Genomic DNA, 22,222 nt, shown 5'->3' on the forward strand with positions numbered 1-22,222 from the left:
GTTATATATATATATATATATATATATATATATATATATATATATATATATATATATATATATATATATATATATATATATACAAAATGATGTGTGAATGAAGACCTTCCCATCACACAAAAAATAACATACATGTCATATGAGATCATCCTAAATTGAATATAATTATTATTCAAAGCCAATTATTAATAGGCATTGACAATTATTTTTATAATTTTTTTAAATAATTTCAGGCGAAATGGCATCTAAGTGCAGTCCTTGCTGTAAGATGTGTCATAAAAAATGGGAAGCAATAATTCATAACTCATTTGCCAAGCTTGGTGCCTTCATTTCAGACTATCCTGTTCGAATAATGGTTTGCTGTATTGTTGTAAACTTACTCTTGACAATAGGGTTGATAAGAATAGAAGTAGAAAATGATGTCGAAACCCTTTACACTCCCATGGATAGCCAAGCAATACAAGATCGATCTGTCTTACGAAACTTATATGGTGATCCGACGGACAATCATTTTCGTTCATACCAACTTACCGACTTTGGATTATATGGCAGTGTAATGATCCTTTCAAAAGAAAAGACAGATATAAGAACACAAGCTTTTGTGGACGAAATAAATAGCATACACAATGTGATAAACACCTCCATTACAGTTACGGATTCTTTCGGAACTGTGTTTACCTTTAGTGACATATCTGCAGGATCCGATCCTGTCGATGCGATTTCTGGATCCATTTTATTATCACAAACATTTCAAAACAACTTCGTTATGAATAACATAACGTATCCCTTCTTCGGCCAAAACACATTGTCTCCTTTCCTTGCCAATGCTGTTTCGGAAAATGGAATGTTAACTTCTACCATTGGTGTTAAACTGCAGTACTATCTAAAACATTACAATACATCTGTGCAAGAACTCTCCAAATCATGGGAAAAGGCTTTTGCATCCAAACTTGAAAACATACAGACAAATTTGACAGACATTGCTTATGCATATTCAGATTCCCTTGAAACAGAACTAACAAAAAACACAAATAGTGACATTCAATATTTTTCAATAACTTTCGCCCTAATGATGACTTATGCCTCCATTGCCTCCTTATCTATTAATTGCAATAACGTGGCAAATCGCATGAATTTAGGGTTTGCTGGGATCCTTGCACCGATTTTAGGCATTGCTTCAGCCTTTGGTTTTGTTAGTGCAATAGGAGTCGAATTCACAAATATTGTTGGTGTTATGCCCTTTTTGGTTGTTGGTGAGTATTTGAACTAACATATCCATGCCATATCCTCAATTGTACAATCTCTAAATTCAAATTCAGGCATAAATATTGGATATCAAACTATTTGCACATCAAATTTTCTTTGTAATTTATCATTTTTGCAGCTTTGAAAGAATACTTTCTTTCTTTTAGTTGCCTTTTATACTTTTTGTACAATCCTTCAGTTGTACATTTGAATCTGTTTGTTTAGGTATTGGAATTGACGATATGTTTATCCTTATGTCTGGAATGGCGGACGCGCCCCCACTTACTAAAGTGACAATAAAAGACAGAATGGTGTTCATGATGAAAAAAAGTGGAGTAGCTATTACTATTACATCCTTAACAGATTTGCTGGCCTTTGTTATTGGTGCAACCTCTGTTTTTAAAAGCATCAGGAATTTCTGTATTTACACAGGTATGATTGCAAAAGCATAATTTTAAATGAAAAAATCTAAACAATTCAAATGAAGTTGTTGCCTCTGAGTTGAATATACATGTATGTCATTCAATGCAGGTGTGTCCGTGTTCTTCTGCTATTTAAATCAACTATTCTTCTTGAGTCCGGCTATGCGAATTAATGAACAAAGAACAAAAGATAAGAGACATTTTTGTTGTTCCTGCAGAACAGTGAAAAGAAAAGAAGATTATGAAGGGAAATCAAAATGCTTTCGTCTTTGTGTTCCTGGATCAATTCCCGAAACAAGACTTGACGTTGAAAGTCCTATGGAAAAATACCCTAAAAAGGTTATCCTTTTCGTTTTAAATCATACAGTGGGCAAAATCTTGATCATCTTTGCATTCATTGCTTATCTCGGAGCTTCTGTTTATGGCTGTATCAATCTTCAGCAAGGCCTACAACTATTCAACTTGGCTTCAACAGATTCATACTTTTATAAGTACAGTCTATTGAATGAAGATTACTTCACTACCGAACCTATGATTACCCTGTGCCTGACAAAGGTTCAAGAGTATCACAGGACAGAAACACAAAATCTTTTAAACTCCGTCTTATCACAAACAAAATTGGACAGTCACATTGATGCACAAGTTGAAATAAATTGGCTTGAAAACTACAAAAAATCTGAAGTTTATAACTCTTCATCAGAAACCGCATTCGTCAGTGGTCTTATCAACTTTCTGGGATCACAGGATGGTCAGTCATTTACAAACGATTTGGTTTTAGACAAATCTAACTTGAAAATATTGTCATCAAGATTTTATTTGAAGTCGAGAAACATGAAGACATCGAATGAGCAAGGTGACTTTATGAAAAGGATGCGTAAAATTACGGATAGTACTGAACTTCCTTGCATTCTTTATACCCCCGCTTTTGTATTTTTTGAACAGTATGTACAAATTCTATCCAGTACCTTTCAAACTGTAGGAATTGCGGTTGCTGTCATGCTTGTTGTGACTTTTATATTCATGCCAGATTTCAGAGTTGTGATAATTGTTTGTTTGACTCTAATTAGTATCCTAGCCGGGATATTTGGTTTTATGTACTACTGGGACCTCACTTTGAGTTCCATTACCATGATTCATTTGGTTATGAGTGTTGGTTTTTCTGTAGATTTTAGCGTCCATATCTGTCATGCTTTCATTTCAGTTGATGGAGAAAATCGAAAAATTATTTTAGAAAATGCTTTAGATCGTGCTGGTGGTCCTATCGTGAATGCCGCGATTTCAACACTACTGGGGATATGTATGTTAGGATTTGCGAGAAGCTATATATTTAATTCATTTGGTATTCTAATGTTTCTTGTCATAGGGTTTGGTCTGATACATGCTTCCTTCTTTCTTCCTTTATTTTTATATGCGTTTATTCCGTGGATCACTAAATCAGGTATGACAGAAGAAGAAGGCTATTCTAAAGATGGTCATGTTCCTGTAATAGAACCACTTCCTAGCTTATCAGGAAAAGTCCCCTCACAGCAAATATTTTCAACAGAAAGAATCAATAATTATATTCAGGGAAATGTAAATATGAATTCAAAACATCGTGGTAAATTTACGGATATTGGTGATGGATACAAAATGTATCAGCCCTACAAAACTTAGGCAAAATGATTTTTTTACTTCTTTTGGAAACTGTATGCTAAGTTTTGTTCTGTCCTATTTGCTTTTTTTATGTTTGAACAGAAATCTAAACTAAAAATCAGGAAGTAGATCGTAAACATGTTAGATATTTGGATTTCCAAACAGAAGTAATATTGCAAATACAAAGTTTATTATTATTATTATTATTATGTATTTGTCAAATTTTCCACAAATTTGTAAAGTAAATAAAATCCATGTCTTATTGGTCTGTGTGAAAAATTAAACCGTGTACTTTTTCTTTGTAAAACTTAACTTTATACTTTTGTATAAGGAAGTATTACTTAACAAAGTTAAACACCTTCAAATACACATTGGTATGACATAGTTGAGTTTTCGTTTTTGAGTTTAAAATGTCATGAGCATTAACTTCTAACCCCCCTTGTTCCGTATTGCAAATATGAATTTAAAGGTGAAAAAAACGAGAACTTTTACTTTTATTGAAACAAAATGTTGAATTTTTTACTTGTTTAAATTGAACTTCAAGTGCATTAATTATCCTCATAAATATTTACTACATGTCATGTAATAATATATTTTTGAGTAATTTAATTATCTACATTTTGACCTCCGTATTGACCTTCACTTTCGATGAAAGCTACCCTTAGAGTTTAAGAATGCAAGTTACTGAAATTATTAAAATAAATTTTAATGACAAAGTGTTGGGTATGGTAGTTGCTGTTGCTGAAATGTTGTAATACTCGTATACAACCTGAAAATCAATATTTTTTAATTGAACGTGGTAGGAAAAAAGGAAGTCCTAAATGATCATGCAAGTTATCAAAAGAGTTTGTTTACTTTTTCATTAGACATTCTTTTAAGTTTTTGGAATTTATATGCAGTTAGTATAGAAAGATTTGACTGTTTAAAATATATAGAAATTTTTATTATCAAAAAATACAAATACTCGCTTTCATAAAAAGGGAAAGATATGAAGATTTAGTAAACAATAGAAGTATCCTTTAACATTTTTAAACAAAGGTATCAGAGTGTGACATTATCCAAACATATTCTAATATTTATGTAAATAACGCTGTATAGATGTTTTTGTCAAATGAAGTGCCTAGAACATGTTTGTGAAGTTTTTAACAGAAATAAATACTTTCCATTCCGTTCATGCCGTTTATAAATGCAAATATTTTTTTTAAAGCAACAAACTGATTTTAAGCAAATTTCTTATAGATATTATGTACAAAATCATTAACATTCGATCAAGTGTCACGTCATGAATGACAGATCGATTTTCTTGATGATAATAGGAAATTCAAATTTTTTTTGGGGGGGGGGGGGGGCTTAGCTATATTTCTGCAGATACAGATACATGTAAGCATGTTAATGAAGTTTCGATAATATGTATAATTTAAAAAGTTAACTTTTGACATACATATAAAAATAGATATACGAAGATTGGCCAAAACGTACATGGACAATGAAGTTTTCGTCCAACTGATTTGTCCCAGAGCTAAACATTGTATATCGAATATTTGTAATGAAAATGTAAGTCAGAATATTTTGGTTTTGATACTTTTGTCCCAATCTGACCCTGAGACTGCTTTCTAAAAATCAGGTACTGTTGTGGGAACTGCTCTGGGATTGCTCTAGAAAAAGAACCTTGCAGTCTCAGCAGTCCTTAGGACTGCTTAGTGGGACAATTATGTTCAACCTTACGTAATTTGAAGGTTCCTTTTTGCAGATTTTTTTTTCTTAATTTCAACAAAAGTAGCAGGGTTTCCTCTAATATGTGCATTTAACTTAAAACGGTTGTTTGAAAAAAAAAGAAGATAATTAGGATTAATCAATACTCTTAAAGTATATGTAATGAATGATTTCATCATCATAAGCCCTGAAGAAAACAATAATTATGTCAGCATGAATAGATATTTAAAGGAACATGTTCAATAGGAAATAATTATTTCTAAACTGAAAAATAATCTGTCTTTTTTTTCATTGCTTCAAATTAAAATCTAATTATCAAATCACTATCCATGAAATAAATTATTCTAACATTCCGCCGTCATATATAGATAAATAGAAATATAGATAATAGATAGCGAATATGGTTGAGAAATATCAAAAATTGTGATTTATTTTTTATTTCTTTTCGTGCGTTTTCAATCGCATAAAAACAAGATAGATGTAGGAACTGCAATGCCTGGCAGACTAAAAGCCATACATAGTGTACAGAAAGTTGTCAACACCTGAAGATCAATCCTCTGTGGGCATAATTAGCAGAAAATCAGCGTGTTTTTTTTTTTCGAAGACGGAGGTCTGTGTGTGTATCAATATTGCATGTCATTGATCATGCTACTTAACACTTCTAGAATAAAACTGTTAAAATAATAAGTATAAATTTATTTCAAAATGTTTTTTTATTTAATGTTGAACAGAGCAAAGTTTGTTACTTGCTTGATTCACATGAACATGTAAAACGCTCATGAACACTTTTAAACAGAGATTGTTGAAATTATTGTAGATTCTAACCATAATTAAATCTACAAGTTAGTGAAAATAATCATAACAACCAAAATTGAATAAACTAATGATTTATTTTGATATGGAAGTTTTAGTAAAAGAAAGTAAATAATGATTTGTACAATGAAGAATTTACTGTATCCGTTCTTGATTTTTGTTTCTCAAGTTCCAACATCAATAAGAAACGAATAAAGAGTGGACATAAGCGACAAATATCGGATTCGGCTTTGCTCTGTAATTCTAAGACCAATTATTTAAATTCAGTATTTATATTCTGATCTTAAGATAAGCTATTCATGTTATTTAGACATGGTCAATTGTCACAAAATATACAATAAGCAATATCAATCAATCAAAATTGATACATAAAAATTTGGTTAAAATGAATGAACTACGCGGGAAGATCAAAAGGTTCTTGGACTGTCGAGGTACAATTCTCACTGTGTATTTTTTTATTATTATTATTATTTTTTTTTTTTTTTTTTTGAAAATGTATATACGTTAATTTGACAAGCATGAGAAATTTTCATCGTCATGTGCCAACTTTTTTTTTAAATGACCTCGTACAAAATCGAAGGCGTCGTGAACCGGCGCAGTCCGCCAATCAGTTTTTGCAGTTAGTAACGTCAAGAACTTTTTTATCGAAGTCTTCTCCATCAAATTCTTTTGGATACATTTCTGCTGCCATGCTTGTGGTAACTTTTATATTCATGCCAGATTTCAGAGTTGTCAGTTTACCCACATGTTAAAACAGATTCAAAACATTCAATGAAATCAAGAATATATTTTTTATTGTTAGTCTAAGTTATTGCAGATTGCTCTAAACTTAATTGACATTTCCATTTCATCTGGGAAAAAGGAAAAAATCGCACGATGTGGGGAGTACTCTCCTTGACAAGACAGACGCCGCTTCTTGCGTTACAACATTTTGACATCCAAAGCAAAGGTCATTTTTACTTTTCGCCCTTCTGTCCCTGAACTGCCTATGCTATCAGAATACTCTGTCGGATTTGACACATTAAGCGTTTCCGTTGGTGATTTTCCGAGTTTTATACGAAACTGCATAGTATTGCAGGATAACATTTTTCTTTCCAGCGTCACTTGTCTAACACTACCAGGAGGTTATCCTGCATCATTCACGACAACAAGAACTTTATTTCTATTCTACTAACAGCTCTAACATACGGCTGATCGTTTCCTCTATAGAGAAATGAATTAGGTCACCATGTAGTGATTAGGCTGTTCCATACAATAACAGAGGGACAACTTGTTTATTTACTTGTGTTTTGATTGCAACGGAATGCAGACAATGTTAGCTTTCGTTGGATTAAAAATATTTTTTGATCATTTATAAATTTGTTTGTCAATATATTGATTAATTTTTATGATCGAAAAATAGCAAAATCAGTTCTATATTTCATTGCTTTATCAGTAAAATCACGGAGTGTAAATTTTGTGGGGAGATGCTTACCCCTCCATGGCACCTGATGCCACCTCTGATGTTTTTTAGAGGTCCGTGTTCGCTCTGCTCCCGATTTGTATTGTTTCAATGGACTTTTGAGCTTGATTACTGTTCGTTATCTCCATATTTCATCTATAAATAACTGATTTTTTTTCTCTCAAATATCATTCGTTTCATAATTTTTTTAAAATATGAATCGTAGATATTTTAACCATTTTGTGTGAAGATACGTACATTTCAGCCAACAGTCACAATAGATAGCATAAAGTATACTGTAAACTCACATGTTTTCGCGGGGTCAGATTTTCAATGTTCGTGGACAAATTATTGGTACCTGGGGAATTGATTTCGTTGGTGAAGAAATGCTTAAGTTATAATATATTAGAAATTTTACATTTCGTGGAGGACATGAATACATGGGTCTCTGTATACCTAGAAAACAACAAAACGTAAAGCCCCACTGAAATTAGTGACTTACAGTAATTTAATAACTTGTCTGTTTATGTTTCTAACAGTAGCCCTATGTATATATACGAAAATATACAGGTGTCTGAACTGGTTGGGTAATAATTTGTACATAGTCTTATTTTAGTTGTCCTTATATATTTATACATTTGTTCAGATGATTTTTGGACTATTAAAGCACCCTCTATTATTTGATTGATTTTATTCCTATATTTGTTATCGACATGAAAAAATATTTATTTGAAGAAAAAAAATGATCAAGCATTAGATTCAAACATATCGATGAAGTAGTTTTGACATGTCTCTAAGGTTTTACATTCAAGATTACATTGACTATTAGATTTATACATATTTGCTATTTTGCTTCATGCGAGAAAGTCACAGATTTGTCAGAATTAAACATTTGATAAGACAAATGCACGAAATGAACACATTCGAAGAGTTAAATTATGTTGTGTTATAATAAATATCAACATTTCAATTATAAATCAATGAGGTTATTCACCAAAAAAAAGCGTGCACTGATTTATGTGTGAATTGAAATATGACACATTTATTGAGCGAATGTTTGCATAGCATGTGGGGAGGAAGTATCCCACTTGCTCAACGGCGATTTTTATTTATATTTATATGCAGAACCAATCATTTTTATACAGACAAATTCATCTGCAATTACGAATAAATACGATTAATGCAGTTTTGGATTTACGGAATATTTAAACAAAATATGGGCATTAGTCAGAGTCTGAAGTAAGCTGACCTAAATCATTGAACTGTGAGAGCTCATGGAAGCTTTTCCATTTATACGTCATGTGAAACCAACAAATCGATATTTTAACAATGGTTAGCAGACTGTTTTTATTTTCCTTGGAAACAGGGGTATCTAAGAGTTTAAATGCAATATTTTAACAAAAACTAAGCAGAGACAAGAATTAAAGAAGAAGGTACTCATATGTCTGTTATTTCTGCAAAGGAAATATGGCCAAATAAATAAGGAGTTAGGAGTTTGAAGGTAAGACTGTCATCAACATGATAAAGAGGCAAATGAAATAAAAGACAAAAATCAAAAAACGCGAAGCACTAGGATAAATCAACAAAACCAATTGTTTAATAATTTTACATTTTTATTTTTATTCTGAAAACAAAATAATATTAATTGATCTGGAATTCTGTGAAATACTTCCAGTTCGTCGTGTGTTCTATTTGGCACTAATATTTATTTTTAAATACATACAAATATACATAATGATATAGCAGTAACAAATTTGTACTATTATAGCAGAAGATACCTTGTCAAATCGACAGTCAGCAGGCATTAAACGTTATTAAACAAAGAAATTCGGTTTTAAATACATATCATTCTCCACCATTGAACAAACCTAATAAACAGATATGATTGACTTTTATGTCTTGTTGATTGATTGATTTTTTATACAGGCAAATACCTTTTTTTGCAAACGTCCTGCTTGCGTAAAATTGCTAAAAATGTATCAACAGAAAAAAACCCAGATATCGATATGATATTCATAGAATTTGTTTACATTCGATGCTTTTCCTTGATTATCATCTTTAAATAGTTGACTAGTCCTTAATAAAACACTGCATAGTTCATTAAAAAGCCTTAACCTTTTAGTAAATGTCCAAAATTAAGTTAACTTTTCAAAAGTAATACACATGCTGGTTCATTTATGGTCATTTTGTAGGAGAATGGTATTATGAAAAAGACGTGAATAATGAGTTTAATGAAATGTTTTTAACGTAAGTGCGCAAGTGTGTAAGTACCATTCTTCAATTAGTGCAAACAGAGTAAAAGTAAATTATCAATCCTGAATATTAAAACATTGCTTAATTCTATTATTCATCATATCTTATGTTTGCACCTTTGTTTAGTAGCAATATATTTATTTACAGAATTTGTATTTAGTTAGTTCACAAAAGTTTCAGTTAAAAGTGTTTCGAGCTGTAGTTCTTTTTGCGTATTCTTTCGCCGTTACAAGGTTTAGAGTGCATGTTCATTGCCGATTGAACTTATTAGATTTCCAATGGATTTCGACAAATAAAAATGCACTGCATGTAAATATTTAGTGATAAATGGACTTCAAAATTGATGTTTTGTTAGAAGAGAAGGTTTATGTAAAAGAGCATGATTTATCATTGCTTAGATGTCTTCTGTTTACCATTTTAAATGATCTTATATAAAAACTGCATGTAGTTGAGAGTAACATTGAAAATTCACCCCAAGAATACCATCGTCAGCCGATGCTGTCAATGGTTTTCGAGGGGTTCAACGTTACCTTCAACAACCTGTAGCATTCACTATAATATACTTAATGTTTTATACATATACAAATAAAGGTGAAACGGTCGCTCATAAATTTTGTGCAGCCATTTTATTTAAATATCACCAGTCGTGAAGCAGTGCTGACTGTTTCTATGTTTGCGCTGGCGTGCTTGGTTTCCTAATTTAGAGAGTAATAGTGTTTTTTACCAAATGTTTCAGGACAAATCAAATTCAATTATTTACATTTGCATATATTTTTCTTAGATGAATCTATTGAAGAGAAAATATGTTCAATTCTGTATGAACTTATTAGGGGGTGAGAGGTTATGGCGTGACCGAATCACACAGTGAAATGATATCTTGTCTACATATTTCTGTCACGGTGAAACTGGTTTCCGAACTTCTAAACCGTTAAAGCGATGAAAAGATAATTTTTTTTCGTTCAACAAATGATCATTAGTTCTTTCTTCGGTGTGAAAAATATTTTAATTAGCCTAAAATCACGATTACCTTTTTAACCCGAAATTCCTTTGAAGGTATGTAAACTGAAGACGATACCACCGCTTTTGACTTCATATATAAAGAACTCATACAATAATAGTAAGATTATTCCCAGTAGCGATCATTGTTTTTTCATTATGAACAGATATTTCCTGATCTGGACTGCTGAACATCAATGTAAGTATTCAAATGTTGGAGCGAGGCGAACTCTCAAGACCAAACAGCTTCTAGGTCATTGCACATCACAACATAGCAATACGGCGGGCCGTTCGTGTAATAAATGCAGTTCTTTCAGAATATTCGTCTCAAATGTAAATAAAAGTGATAAACAACAATGTAAAAAAGGTTCACTGGCAAATGAACTTGGTTGGTACGTGATCAAATCTTCTGAGAAGCCATTCGGGCTTCAAAGGATTTGATCACGTGACCAACCAAGTTCATTTCCCAGAGATCTTTTTAACATTGTTGTTTATTTCTTATGTAATATACATAAAAGCATGATACAAACAATAATGAATTTATGATAATATTATTTTTAATTATTTTTAATGCCCCAACCTGCACTTTATTTCATATCATAATCTTTCTATAGAGGGTAGCATTATGGCTTAATTAGATATCTATAGACACAAATACTATGAGCAATTCACTTAAAAAGTAAAGCAAAAAGATTTAGAGTATAATGTAGTTAAAGACTCCCTAAAAATTTTATCTTAATTTAGAAGTTAATAAATTTATTGAAACAAACTATAATCAAATGTGTCTATTTCTTTTCTTTTTTTTAATTTCTGTTTATAAGTTGTTAATTTAGCAGATATGCAAATGACCCCATTAGACCTTATCAAAATTGAGATGAACTTTGCGAAGAAAGTGACCTAAAATGGTTTTGCTAAACACGCAGGGGTAATTACAAGTCTTTGTTTCACAAAGCACTCATACTTGTTAATTCAAGGATGTTGGTGATACAAAAAGCATAACCACTTATTCGAAAACTCCTTCGTAATCCTTAAAAAAATATTATAATTATATAGAGTTTACTATAGTTAACGACACAAATTATAGCAAATTCTTTGATATACATTAATTTACTTTGAAAATTTACTCCAGAACTTTTTTATTGAGATCTAGGGCCTTAATATCTCAATTACACACCAATGATGTAAATTTTAGAAATAACATATGCATGTCAATATATAAGTTCATGTAATATTTCCAGTGACTATAAAAATGCATGTGAGGCTTAAAGGAATAAAACAAATCAATTTGAATTTCATAGTTAAATTACTTTAATTTACTAAGGTAAAACTTTTAAACTATAGTTAATTAGAGAAACTATAGTTTTCAATATTTCTCTTGTTAGAGAAATTGAAGAATCAATGACATGATGAAATGCTACCTTTGATGCGAGCGCAGTTGTGTGTTCATTACTTTCTAACTTAACTCAATCTGCCATTCAAAGAGACATTTCTTGCACCGCTCCCTGCGCTCGCTTTAATCAGGACAAACAAGCTAAAAAGAATTCGTAACCATTTATTTATGTGTTTATAAAATATTTTCAGGCGAAAATGGCACCTAATTGCAGTCCTTGCTGTAAGATGTGTCATAAAAAATGGGAAGATATAATTCACAACTCATTTGGCAAGCTTGGTGCCTTCATTTCAGACTATCCCGTTCGAATAATGGTTTGCTGTATTGTTGTAAACTTACTCTTGACAATAGGGTTGATACGAATAGAAGTAGAAAATGATGTCGAAACCCTTTACACTCCCATGGATAGCCAAGCAATACAAGATCGATCTGTCTTACGAAACTTATATGGTGATCCGACGGACAGTCATTTTCGTTCATACCAACTTACCGACTTTGGATTATATGGCAGTGTGATGATCCTTTCAAAAGAAAAGACAGATATAAAAACACAAGCTTATGTGTACGAAATAAATAGCATACACAATGTGATAAACACCTCCATTACAGTTACGGATTCTTTCGGAACTGTGTTTACCTTTAGTGACATATCTGCAGGATCCGATCCTGTCGATGTGATTTCTGGATCCATTTTATTATCACAAACATTTCAAAACAATTTTGTTATGAATAACGTAACGTATCCCTTCTTCGGCCAAAACACATTGTCTCCTTTCCTTGCCAATGCTGTTTCGGAAAATGGAATGTTAACTTCTACCATTGGTGTTAAGCTGCAGTACTATTTAAAACATTACAATGCATCTGTGCGAGAACTCTCCAAATCATGGGAAAAGGCTTTTGCATCCAAACTTGAAAACATACAGACAAATTTGACAGACATTGCTTATGCATATTCAGATTCCCTTGAAACAGAACTAACAAAAAACACAAATAGTGACATTCAATATTTTTCAATAACTTTTGCCCTAATGATGACATATGCCTCCATTGCCTCCTTATCTATTAATTGCAATAACGCTGCAAATCGCATGAATTTAGGGTTTGCTGGGATCCTTGCACCAATTTTAGCCATTGCTTCAGCCTTTGGTTTTGTCAGTGCTATAGGAGTCGAATTCACAAATATTGTTGGTGTTATGCCCTTTTTGGTTGTTGGTGAGTATTTGAATTTTCGAAGTAAAATATTCATGCTTAAAATAAACATCCGATTTACCATAGAGACACATATGCATTTTTCAAACTCTGTAGATATTTTTATCAAATTTGTTTTTGTAATTCATCTTCGATCTAATGTTAGTCAGCTCACAATACATGAAGACTAGCTTCAGTATTTTGTGGATTACTACCTTGTTTTCTTTCAATATTTACTGTGGAATTATTCAGTTGTGCATTTGAAATTGTCGTTTAGGTATTGGAATAGACGATATGTTTATCCTCATGTCTGGAATGGCAGATGCGTCCCCACTTACTAAAGTGACAATAAAAGACAGAATGGTGTTCATGATGAAAAAAAGTGGAGTTGCTATAACTATAACATCCCTAACGGATTTGTTGGCCTTTGCTATTGGTGCAACCTCTGTTTTTAAAAGTATCAGGAATTTCTGCATTTACACAGGTATAAATATGATAACAAGTATTTCAATGAAAAAGAATCATATATTCAAAGTTACTTTCGGTCCATGTTATTTTTTGCCCTTTCATACCTGCAAACAACTTTGTGCCGTTTCAACTGTTCCCAGAAACAGTTTCGATAAAGAGATACAATGCTGTGGAATTTGATTTTTCTCTATTCTAATTTTACCAATATTAGCGAGGACTAAAGGGACGAAAATAAAACGGGTTGGAAATTTCTATGTAAACAGTATCTTTATTAATTATACAAGATAAATTCCTAAATGATTTAAAATGGTCTTAAATGTTTTATATTAAATCATTTCAGGTGTGTCCGTTTTCTTTTGCTATTTAAATCAACTATTCTTCTTTTGTCCCGCTATGAGAATCAATGAACAAAGAACAAAAGATAAAAGGCATTTCTGCATCTCCTGTAAAAAAGTAAAAAGAAAAGAAGATTACGTAGGGAAATCAAAATGTTTTCTTCTTTGTGTTCCTGGATCAATTCCCGAAACAAGACTTGACGTTGAAAGTCCTATGGAAAAATATCCTAAAAAAGTTATCCTTTTTGTTCTAAATCATACAGTGGGCAAAATCGTGATCATCTTTGTACATGTATTCCTTGCTTTTCTCGGAGCTTCTATTTATGGCTGTATCAATCTTCAGCAAGGTCTACAACTATTCAACTTGGCTTCAAAAGACTCATATTTTTATAAGTACAGTCTATTGGATGAAGATTACTTCACTACCGAACCTATGATTACCCTGTGTGTGACAAAGGTTCAAGATTATCATAGGAATGAAACACAAAATCTTTTAAACTCCGTCTTATCACAAACAAAATTGGACAGTCACATTGATGCACAAGCTGAAATAAATTGGCTTGAAAACTACAAAAATTCTGCAGTTTATGACTCTTCATCAGAAACCGCTTTCGTCAGTGGTCTTATCAACTTTCTGGGATCACAGGAGGGTCAGGCATTTACAAACGATTTGGTTTTAGACAAATCTAGCTTGAAAATATTGTCATCAAGATTTTATTTGAAGTCGAAAAACATGAAGACATCGAATGAGCAAGGTGACTTTATGAAAAGAATGCGTAAAATTACAGATAGTACTGAACTTCCTTGCATTCTTTATACCCCCGCTTTTGTATTTTTTGAACAGTATGTACAAATTCTGTCCAGTACTTTTCAAACTGTAGGAATTGCGGTTGCTGTCATGCTTGTTGTGACTTTTATATTCATGCCAGATTTCAGAGTTGTGATAATTGTGTGTTTGACTCTAATTAGTATCCTAGCCGGAATATTTGGTTTTATGTACTACTGGGACCTCACTTTGAGTTCCATTACCATGATTCATTTGGTTATGAGTGTTGGTTTTTCTGTAGATTTTAGCGTCCATATCTGTCATGCTTTCATTTCAGTTGATGGAGAAAATCGAAAAATTATTTTAGAAAATGCTTTAGATCGGGCTGGTGGTCCTATCGTGAATGCCGCGATTTCAACACTACTGGGGATATGTATGTTAGGATTTGCGAGAAGCTATATATTTAATTCATTTGGTATTCTAATGTTTCTTGTCATAGGGTTTGGTCTGATACATGCTTCCTTCTTCCTTCCTTTATTTTTATATGCGTTTATTCCGTGGATCACTAAATCAAATAAGACACGTGTAGGGCATTCTGATGAGAATGGCCAAATTTCTGAACCAACCCCAGTTTTAAAAGGAGAACGCTATTCTAAAGATGACCATGTTCCTGTGGCAGAACCTTTACCTAGTTTATCCGTGATTCATTTGGTTATGAGTGTTGGTTTTTCTGTAGATTTTAGCGTCCATATCTGTCATGCTTTCATTTCAGTTGATGGAGAAAATCGAAAAATTATTTTAGAAAATGCTTTAGATCGGGCTGGTGGTCCTATCGTGAATGCCGCGATTTCAACACTACTGGGGATATGTATGTTAGGATTTGCGAGAAGCTATATATTTAATTCATTTGGTATTCTAATGTTTCTTGTCATAGGGTTTGGTCTGATACATGCTTCCTTCTTCCTTCCTTTATTTTTATATGCGTTTATTCCGTGGATCACTAAATCAAATAAGACACGTGTAGGGCATTCTGATGAGAATGGCCAAATTTCTGAACCAACCCCAGTTTTAAAAGGAGAACGCTATTCTAAAGATGACCATGTTCCTGTGGCAGAACCTTTACCTAGTTTATCCGGAGAAATCTCCTCACAGCACTCACAGCTGTTTTGTCAACTAAGCACGTAACAAATATAATCAAGGAGATGTTTGAATCTAGGGAAAACTAAAAAATGATATACGTATTTCTATATCCTAATTTAAAACAATTCAAAACATAAGCAATTAAATTCGAGCAATTTTTTTTTCGGGGATGCGGTGGGGTTGGGGAGGGGTTATTTTCATTCTTTAAAATATTTAATAATTCAGGGAATTAACTTACACATATTTCTTATTCTCTTTAATTTGTCTATGCTTAGATTTGAACTGTGTATCATTCTTTGGTGACGTTCAAAATATTTCTTCTCTTTTGTGCTTCTTTTAAAGATATGATTTATAAGGTAAGGAAAACCCCAGTTGAAAAATTTTGGCATAATATGCTTTTCATTTTCGAGTTTATGACATAATGATATTTTAGCTTCAAAAATCATTATTATTCATAGTCAACATAAGATAGTGAAAGCAAAAATTGGACATTTTAACTTTATAACTACGCATGTAAAATTTGTTCTTGGAAAATTCACTTTTATGATAATGGATATTCATGATGACTTTTACTGAATATACATGTATATACTAAAATAAAAATATCACTGAGCTATTGAGTTATCAGCTTAATGTGCTCTGTATGAAGTTGTTTTGAGTTGAAATCCAGTCTAAGGTTTAAGAGTGCAATTTAAGGACGTCTTCAAGAAAGATTTTGCTCAAAATATGCTTTGAGTAGGGTATTTGCTAAAATGATTTAATACTCATACACAGACTTTACATTACTTAATTCATGAACAGCCGTAATTCCATAATTAAATGGGATGGGACAAATGACAGAACACTGTTTTAGGTTGAACGTGCCGGAGGTTTCTTGATTTTGGAACAGTAATTTACTAAGTTTGTCTTTAAACCTTTTTACATTGTAATTTAAAGTAATAAATATAAATGCTATGAAGTGAGTCTTAAGAAGTAATCGATTGCTAGATTTGAAACTAAGATTTTTTTTTTCTGTGTTGCATTTTGAATTAAAGAAAATGAATATTTTCTGACAAAAAATTAGAAATGACGAAGATCTAGACGAAGTTTTGTCCACGGAAGAAGTATCCCTTTTAGCTTAGCATTTGATTATTATGGTGTAAAATACTGACATTCCCTACCCAAGAAAAAAAAGAGTGTAGTAAGCTATAGTTTACTTTAGTTAACTTAAGTTTCCTATAGTATCAAAGTTTTCACTATAGTAAATCAAATTTAGTTTTTTTTTATATAGTAAATGGAAGTATTTTATAATGAATTTAAAATTGCTCTATTTCACTTTCCCCATGTCTTATATGCAATTTTGATATAAAAAGAAACTATTACTTGTATATTCGTATGTCACTTCTACAATTTACAGCATAAAAATGTAATGAAAGAGATACTAAAGCCTTAAATCTCAAAAAGAGTTCTAGAGTGACGTTTCAAGGTAGATCAAAGGAACAAAATATTTACTGTAGTTAATAATAGTAAGCTATTGTTAAGTATACATGTAGTAAATCTTTGTTTGGGTTTCTATTCTTCAACTTAATTAAAAATTTTAGCTCATTACGTCCTCATTTTGGCTCAAAAAATCTAATGAATATTATGGCAACATTATCGCGCATACCCTACCTGCCTTTTCATGTCATGCATAACTTAATACATTAGATAATATGTCAAGCATAGAAATGTTGTTCTTATTTCTATCATACATGTAGCATCATATACATGTAGTATACATGCTGCCGCTTTGGAAAAAAAAAACTTCATTAGTTTAAATAGGTAAATTTTAAGTTTCACGTAACCTAGAATGTTTGCAAAATAAAAGAAAAATTGCACAAGACATTATTTTAAATCATATACGGTACCAATGTTGATGCACACATTAATATGTAATATATCATTTTTGTGAAAAAAGCACACTTGACTGGGTTCAATTTCACAAACATTAGATCAACTTCAAATATTAATATCTATGTTCTTTTTATTATCATATATTGCTTACTTCTTGAACATGTTATATAAATATATATATGCATATTTACATGTACTTTTGCTTAGCTACTAATGTTAGAACAACCTCAAGTTTTAGTTTCTATGCATTGTTTATTGTTAGATACTTAATTATCTATTGTTTTATTCTTTTCTTTATATACACTGAAAACAATAATTTAGAGAAAAGAAAGTGCATAAACTATTAAAATAAAATCAACCAAACCAATACAAGGACAATTTAAACACAAACTTGAATAGACACACCAAGTTACAGAAGGAAAACCTTAACCGAAACGGGTAACGCTTTCAACCTTTTTTTCTACAAAAGGATTGTAACTAACTGATACCCTAGTTGTTTTTTTTTCGATGTTTAAATGCTGGATGGTTGCCAGATTGTCAAAAGGCAATTAAACCGACGTTTTCCTTTCATAGACATCTATACCTCGAAAGTATTGAGGCTTTCTGATATCATAAACAACTGCTTCTTCGATAAAAATGGATCTCAGAAATTGTGTACCTTGTGATTGGTCATCAACAAAATTACTTTGTTAAAAATCACTCTGATTGTGCATATAAGTACTCTGAAGTTGATACTTAAAGATGCGGGAGTTCCTCAGTTCCTCATTCAGATATATCGACGACGTTTTATCAATTAACAATAGTTACTCCTATTCATATGTCGACTCGATACATCCCAGTGAACCTGAAATAAAAGGCACCACAGAGTCTGCCACATCTGTTTCATATTTGGATGTTTTACTGATTATAGATAATAGAGGCCAACTAATAATTACAAACAAATATAACATATCATTTATTCTTTTTCCGGGTGACGTGTTTCATACCAACCAAAAGTCCTTTGTTTTTATACTTAATATGACTACTGAATGTTCCGTCTACCTGATCAATATATAAGGCTCAACGCGGGTGTGACCGGTCAACATGGTGTGCTTAGTCATCCTAGGTACCTGATTCCACCACTCACATTTCCATGGATCCGTGTTTTATGCCCTTTTCACTAGTTTGTATTGATTTTTTGAGATCGATAATGTTCGTTACTTTATGTTATCGTCTCCAAACTTATTCGATACTCAAGAGCATGCTCTGAGTACGATCAATTTTCAAGCGGTGGCAGGCTACTAACAGATAAGTTGATGTTACAAGGATTTCAACAGGCTCGTTTAAACTCAGCATTTCGTAAATTCTATTGTCGTTATAATGACCTTGTTAACCAATATAACCTATTATCGGGTCATAATTTGGCTTATAGTTTTTCATAATAATTGTTAGGCCTTTGTTTGTACTAAATTTGACTAGGGAATGTTCCGTCTACCTGATCAATACATAGGGCTCACAGCGGGTTTGACCGGTCAACGGAGGATGCTTACTCCTCCTAGACACCTATCCCATCGCTTGAATTTCCTGGGTGCGTGTTTTTGCCCTGTTCACATATTTGTATTATTTGATTTTTTGAGTTCGATCATGTTCGTTATCTTCACCTTTTTTTTTTAATCAATAATCACAGTTTTGCAGACAATCATACTTACTAAGTTTCTGTCATTATATCTCATCCCTTGGATTATTTCATTTTGATTTTTTCTGCATTCTATATATAACTTCCAATCCTGCTACATCGACATAAATGAGTTGCAATAGGGATGTAAGTCCTGATACATCCACACAAAAGAGTTTCAAATGGAGATAACTAGCGCTAATAGACAGTTTTTTTTTTTTATCAATTTTCAGGCTCAAATTCGCCTAAACAAATCGTTGACTACTATTGTTGACGAAAGGAATGGCAAGTTATTGACTTGAATATTACTGCTTATATAAGGCATATTTATGATATATTGCTTTTTTTAATTTGAACAATTCAAAATTACTTTGAAGCATTACAAAGTAAGGCAATTTTTGTCCAAGGTGAAAACAGAATTTTTTTTTTAAACATAAAGGTAATACAAATATTATCTATATTTAGCCATATGCTGACTGAGCATTGAAAATTCCATAAAGGGTATGCGTTTTAGCAAATATTTGTTTTATGATTTTTGGAAACCAGATTTAAGTGTGCCATTACGAAAACGCATATGACTTAAATAAAGATGGTATAATGGCAACTTATTTTTTTTTCACTTTCAAAGAGGGCTTTAACAAAATCTTCATATTCTGTACATAGCAATAGCTGAAGTTATCTCTTTAATTTACATGATTCGACATATTCATAGAAACGTTAACATTAAAAAAAACATTAAAAAAGGAAACGCATACAGAAACATACATAAGAAGAACGGACATAGATATAAAATATATTTACACAAGATTATCTATATGCAGTCTAACAGTTAACGTATTAACAGTAGTAATATTTCATCGCAGGATCTATGTTAAACAAAGACTTAAAGTTTGGTATGTTTATTTATAATATCTTGTTTGTAATGTAAATCCCTTATCTTAAAGATATATTCTGTATCAAAATTTTACAGTTTTATTTAAAAATAAACAAGTCAATAAGATAATTCTAGAATAAAACAATTATTACATGCTTCATTTCTTTCCTTATGAAAGAGACAAAAACATTGATTACATTCTTAAAACGAATTTCCATAGGGGCTTTCTGCTTAAAAGAGTAAAGATATTGTTGAATTGATTACAAAGAACAAAATGCGAAAATAAAAGTATAACCACGGAGCAAGTGTTTAAAATTCTCCAGAGTTTAATATTAAGTTCCAGAAATTTTATTTTATAGATAACTGGTATAAAAATCAAAACTTATATCAATTTCACAATTCAACAACATATTAATCATAAATTCTAAACTACTAAACAATTTCTGTCCCCTGATACATATCAAATATCAATAGGAAATGTTCCAGTTTTTCTCCAGATCATCTATAAAAGATACCTTCTAGTATTCAACTTCCGGCATCAGACATTTAATGTGCTGCATAGAATTTTTTTATCCGTTTCGGTCGACTGCTATAGCAATCATGCATTACTCTCTCTTTCCCTTTCTCTAGTTAGCTGTATTTTGAGTCATTATTAGAAGAGGCGGAGTTCCGTTTGATGACCAATCAGTCAGCAGTGATATTATCTCTTTTCAGAACTTAAGACATGTCACTGAAGTAATTGTACATTTTGCATAACTAATCAATATCTGATTCGCAATTTTAAGAATAAAAAGGCGGAGTTCCCCTGTTTTGTTTTGGTAACCAATAAAACAGCATGACATAATTTCTTTCAACGACTTTTGGCAGTGTTATAAATACCGACACTAGTGTTTTCTGAAAATAAGACAGAGACCAGCTACAAATGATTTATCTAAAAACATTATCATAGGCAATCTAGTTATGTAAATATTGAAATATCTCACACTAACAATGGATGAAGACACTACAATTGCTATCGTAGGCATCGGTTGTATTTTTCCTGGGGCTAACAATATAGAGGAATTCTGGAGAGTTCTTCTTAATGGAGAAGATCATGTTGTAAATATCCCTAATGAGAGATTCAATGTTGATGCGTTTTACGATCCCGATCCAGAAAGTCCACGCAAAACGTATGTCAGAAAGGCTGGACTTGTAAAAAGGTAAGATTTTTTTTTCTATGGTTTAAATTTTAATACTGTTTATTGTATAATTTTTTTTCTCCCCAAGGTGAATTAAATGTAAGATACTGAAAGTGGTGTCAGAAAAATACAGATAGATAATCACAATGTTCTGACTTAATATTGAGAAATCTTTAAACATTATTCATTTTCACTGAGATGGTGTGTACAAAACGAAGATAACAAACAGCGATCAATTTCATAAATCCAGTTAACAAAAGGAATGTAATAGGGCATAAAGCACGGACCACTGGAAAAACTAGAGGTGGGATCAGGTGTATAGGAGGAGTAAACATGCCCTGTCAACTGTTTACATTCACGGTGAACCCTATCTGTTGAATGGGGATATGACGAATGTTATTTCAGCTCTTTTGAATCAAATGCAAGAAGCACTGCAATATTTTTAACAACACATTTGAATTTGTTATTCATAGAGAATAAAGGACAGGAATGACAATTATATCATTTCAGAATAGTGAGTCAATATGGCCCAAGATATTCACAAGATTTTTTGAAGATGTATTAGGGAAAGCACAAGATTTTGAAAATAATATATCTTTGTGGTGATTTTAATTTTGTTATGAACCCTAATTTAGATTGTAAACATTACAAAAAAAATAACATAAATATTCCTAATGCCTGAGATATTATCTTAAAAACAATGGATGATTTAGATATGTTAGATATTTTTAGAGAATCACTTCCAAAAACAAATATACATGGAAAAGGAAAAAAAAACCATGAAGCTAGCAAGGCTTAATTATTTTCTTGTCTCCAATTCCTTGTTTAATAGTGTACAAGAA

At 31.7% G+C, this 22,222-nt stretch overlaps 3 protein-coding genes across 3 annotated transcripts in view; all 3 read left to right on the plus strand.

Annotated features, from left to right (window-relative positions):
* The first annotated feature begins 228 nt into the window (after window positions 1–228).
* LOC133202098 (patched domain-containing protein 3-like) lies at window positions 229–3,447 on the plus strand. Its single transcript, XM_061337880.1, has 3 exons — window positions 229–1,253; window positions 1,471–1,677; window positions 1,777–3,447. The coding sequence occupies exons 1-3, from the start codon at window positions 239–241 to the stop codon at window positions 3,318–3,320; spliced, it is 2,766 nt and encodes a 921-aa protein (XP_061193864.1). The 5' UTR covers window positions 229–238; the 3' UTR covers window positions 3,321–3,447.
* Window positions 3,448–12,108: 8,661 nt separating this feature from the next.
* Window positions 12,109–15,847, plus strand: LOC133201983 (patched domain-containing protein 3-like). Its single transcript, XM_061337769.1, has 3 exons — window positions 12,109–13,117; window positions 13,371–13,577; window positions 13,902–15,847. Exons 1-3 carry the CDS (start codon window positions 12,133–12,135, stop codon window positions 15,845–15,847), a joined length of 3,138 nt encoding a protein of 1,045 aa, XP_061193753.1. The 5' UTR covers window positions 12,109–12,132.
* Window positions 15,848–21,148: 5,301 nt separating this feature from the next.
* The window catches only part of LOC133202144 (phenolphthiocerol/phthiocerol polyketide synthase subunit B-like), a 42,623-nt gene continuing 41,549 nt past the window's right edge, over window positions 21,149–22,222 (plus strand). The window contains exon 1 of the mRNA XM_061337919.1: window positions 21,149–21,401. Coding sequence (XP_061193903.1) covers window positions 21,193–21,401 — 209 coding nt within the window. The 5' untranslated portion in view covers window positions 21,149–21,192. The remainder of the gene's footprint in view (window positions 21,402–22,222) is intronic.

Source organism: Saccostrea echinata, unplaced genomic scaffold (assembly GCF_033153115.1).
Source record: "Saccostrea echinata isolate AGI-Se365-2 ecotype Australia unplaced genomic scaffold, CSIRO_AGI_Sech_v1 ptg000046l, whole genome shotgun sequence".
Classification (NCBI taxonomy): Eukaryota; Metazoa; Mollusca; class Bivalvia; order Ostreida; family Ostreidae; genus Saccostrea; species Saccostrea echinata.

Excerpts from the sequence above, each read along its gene's own strand:
- LOC133202098 (XM_061337880.1), top strand. The coding sequence starts at position 239 with ATGGCATCTAAGTGCAGTCCTTGCTGTAAGATGTGTCATAAAAAATGG. Across the intron at positions 1,254-1,470 it reads TATGCCCTTTTTGGTTGTTG|GTATTGGAATTGACGATATG; the intron begins GTGAGTATTTGA and ends CTGTTTGTTTAG. Across the intron at positions 1,678-1,776 it reads GAATTTCTGTATTTACACAG|GTGTGTCCGTGTTCTTCTGC; the intron begins GTATGATTGCAA and ends CATTCAATGCAG.
- LOC133201983 (XM_061337769.1), top strand. The coding sequence starts at position 12,133 with ATGTGTCATAAAAAATGGGAAGATATAATTCACAACTCATTTGGCAAG. Across the intron at positions 13,118-13,370 it reads TATGCCCTTTTTGGTTGTTG|GTATTGGAATAGACGATATG; the intron begins GTGAGTATTTGA and ends ATTGTCGTTTAG. Across the intron at positions 13,578-13,901 it reads GAATTTCTGCATTTACACAG|GTGTGTCCGTTTTCTTTTGC; the intron begins GTATAAATATGA and ends AAATCATTTCAG.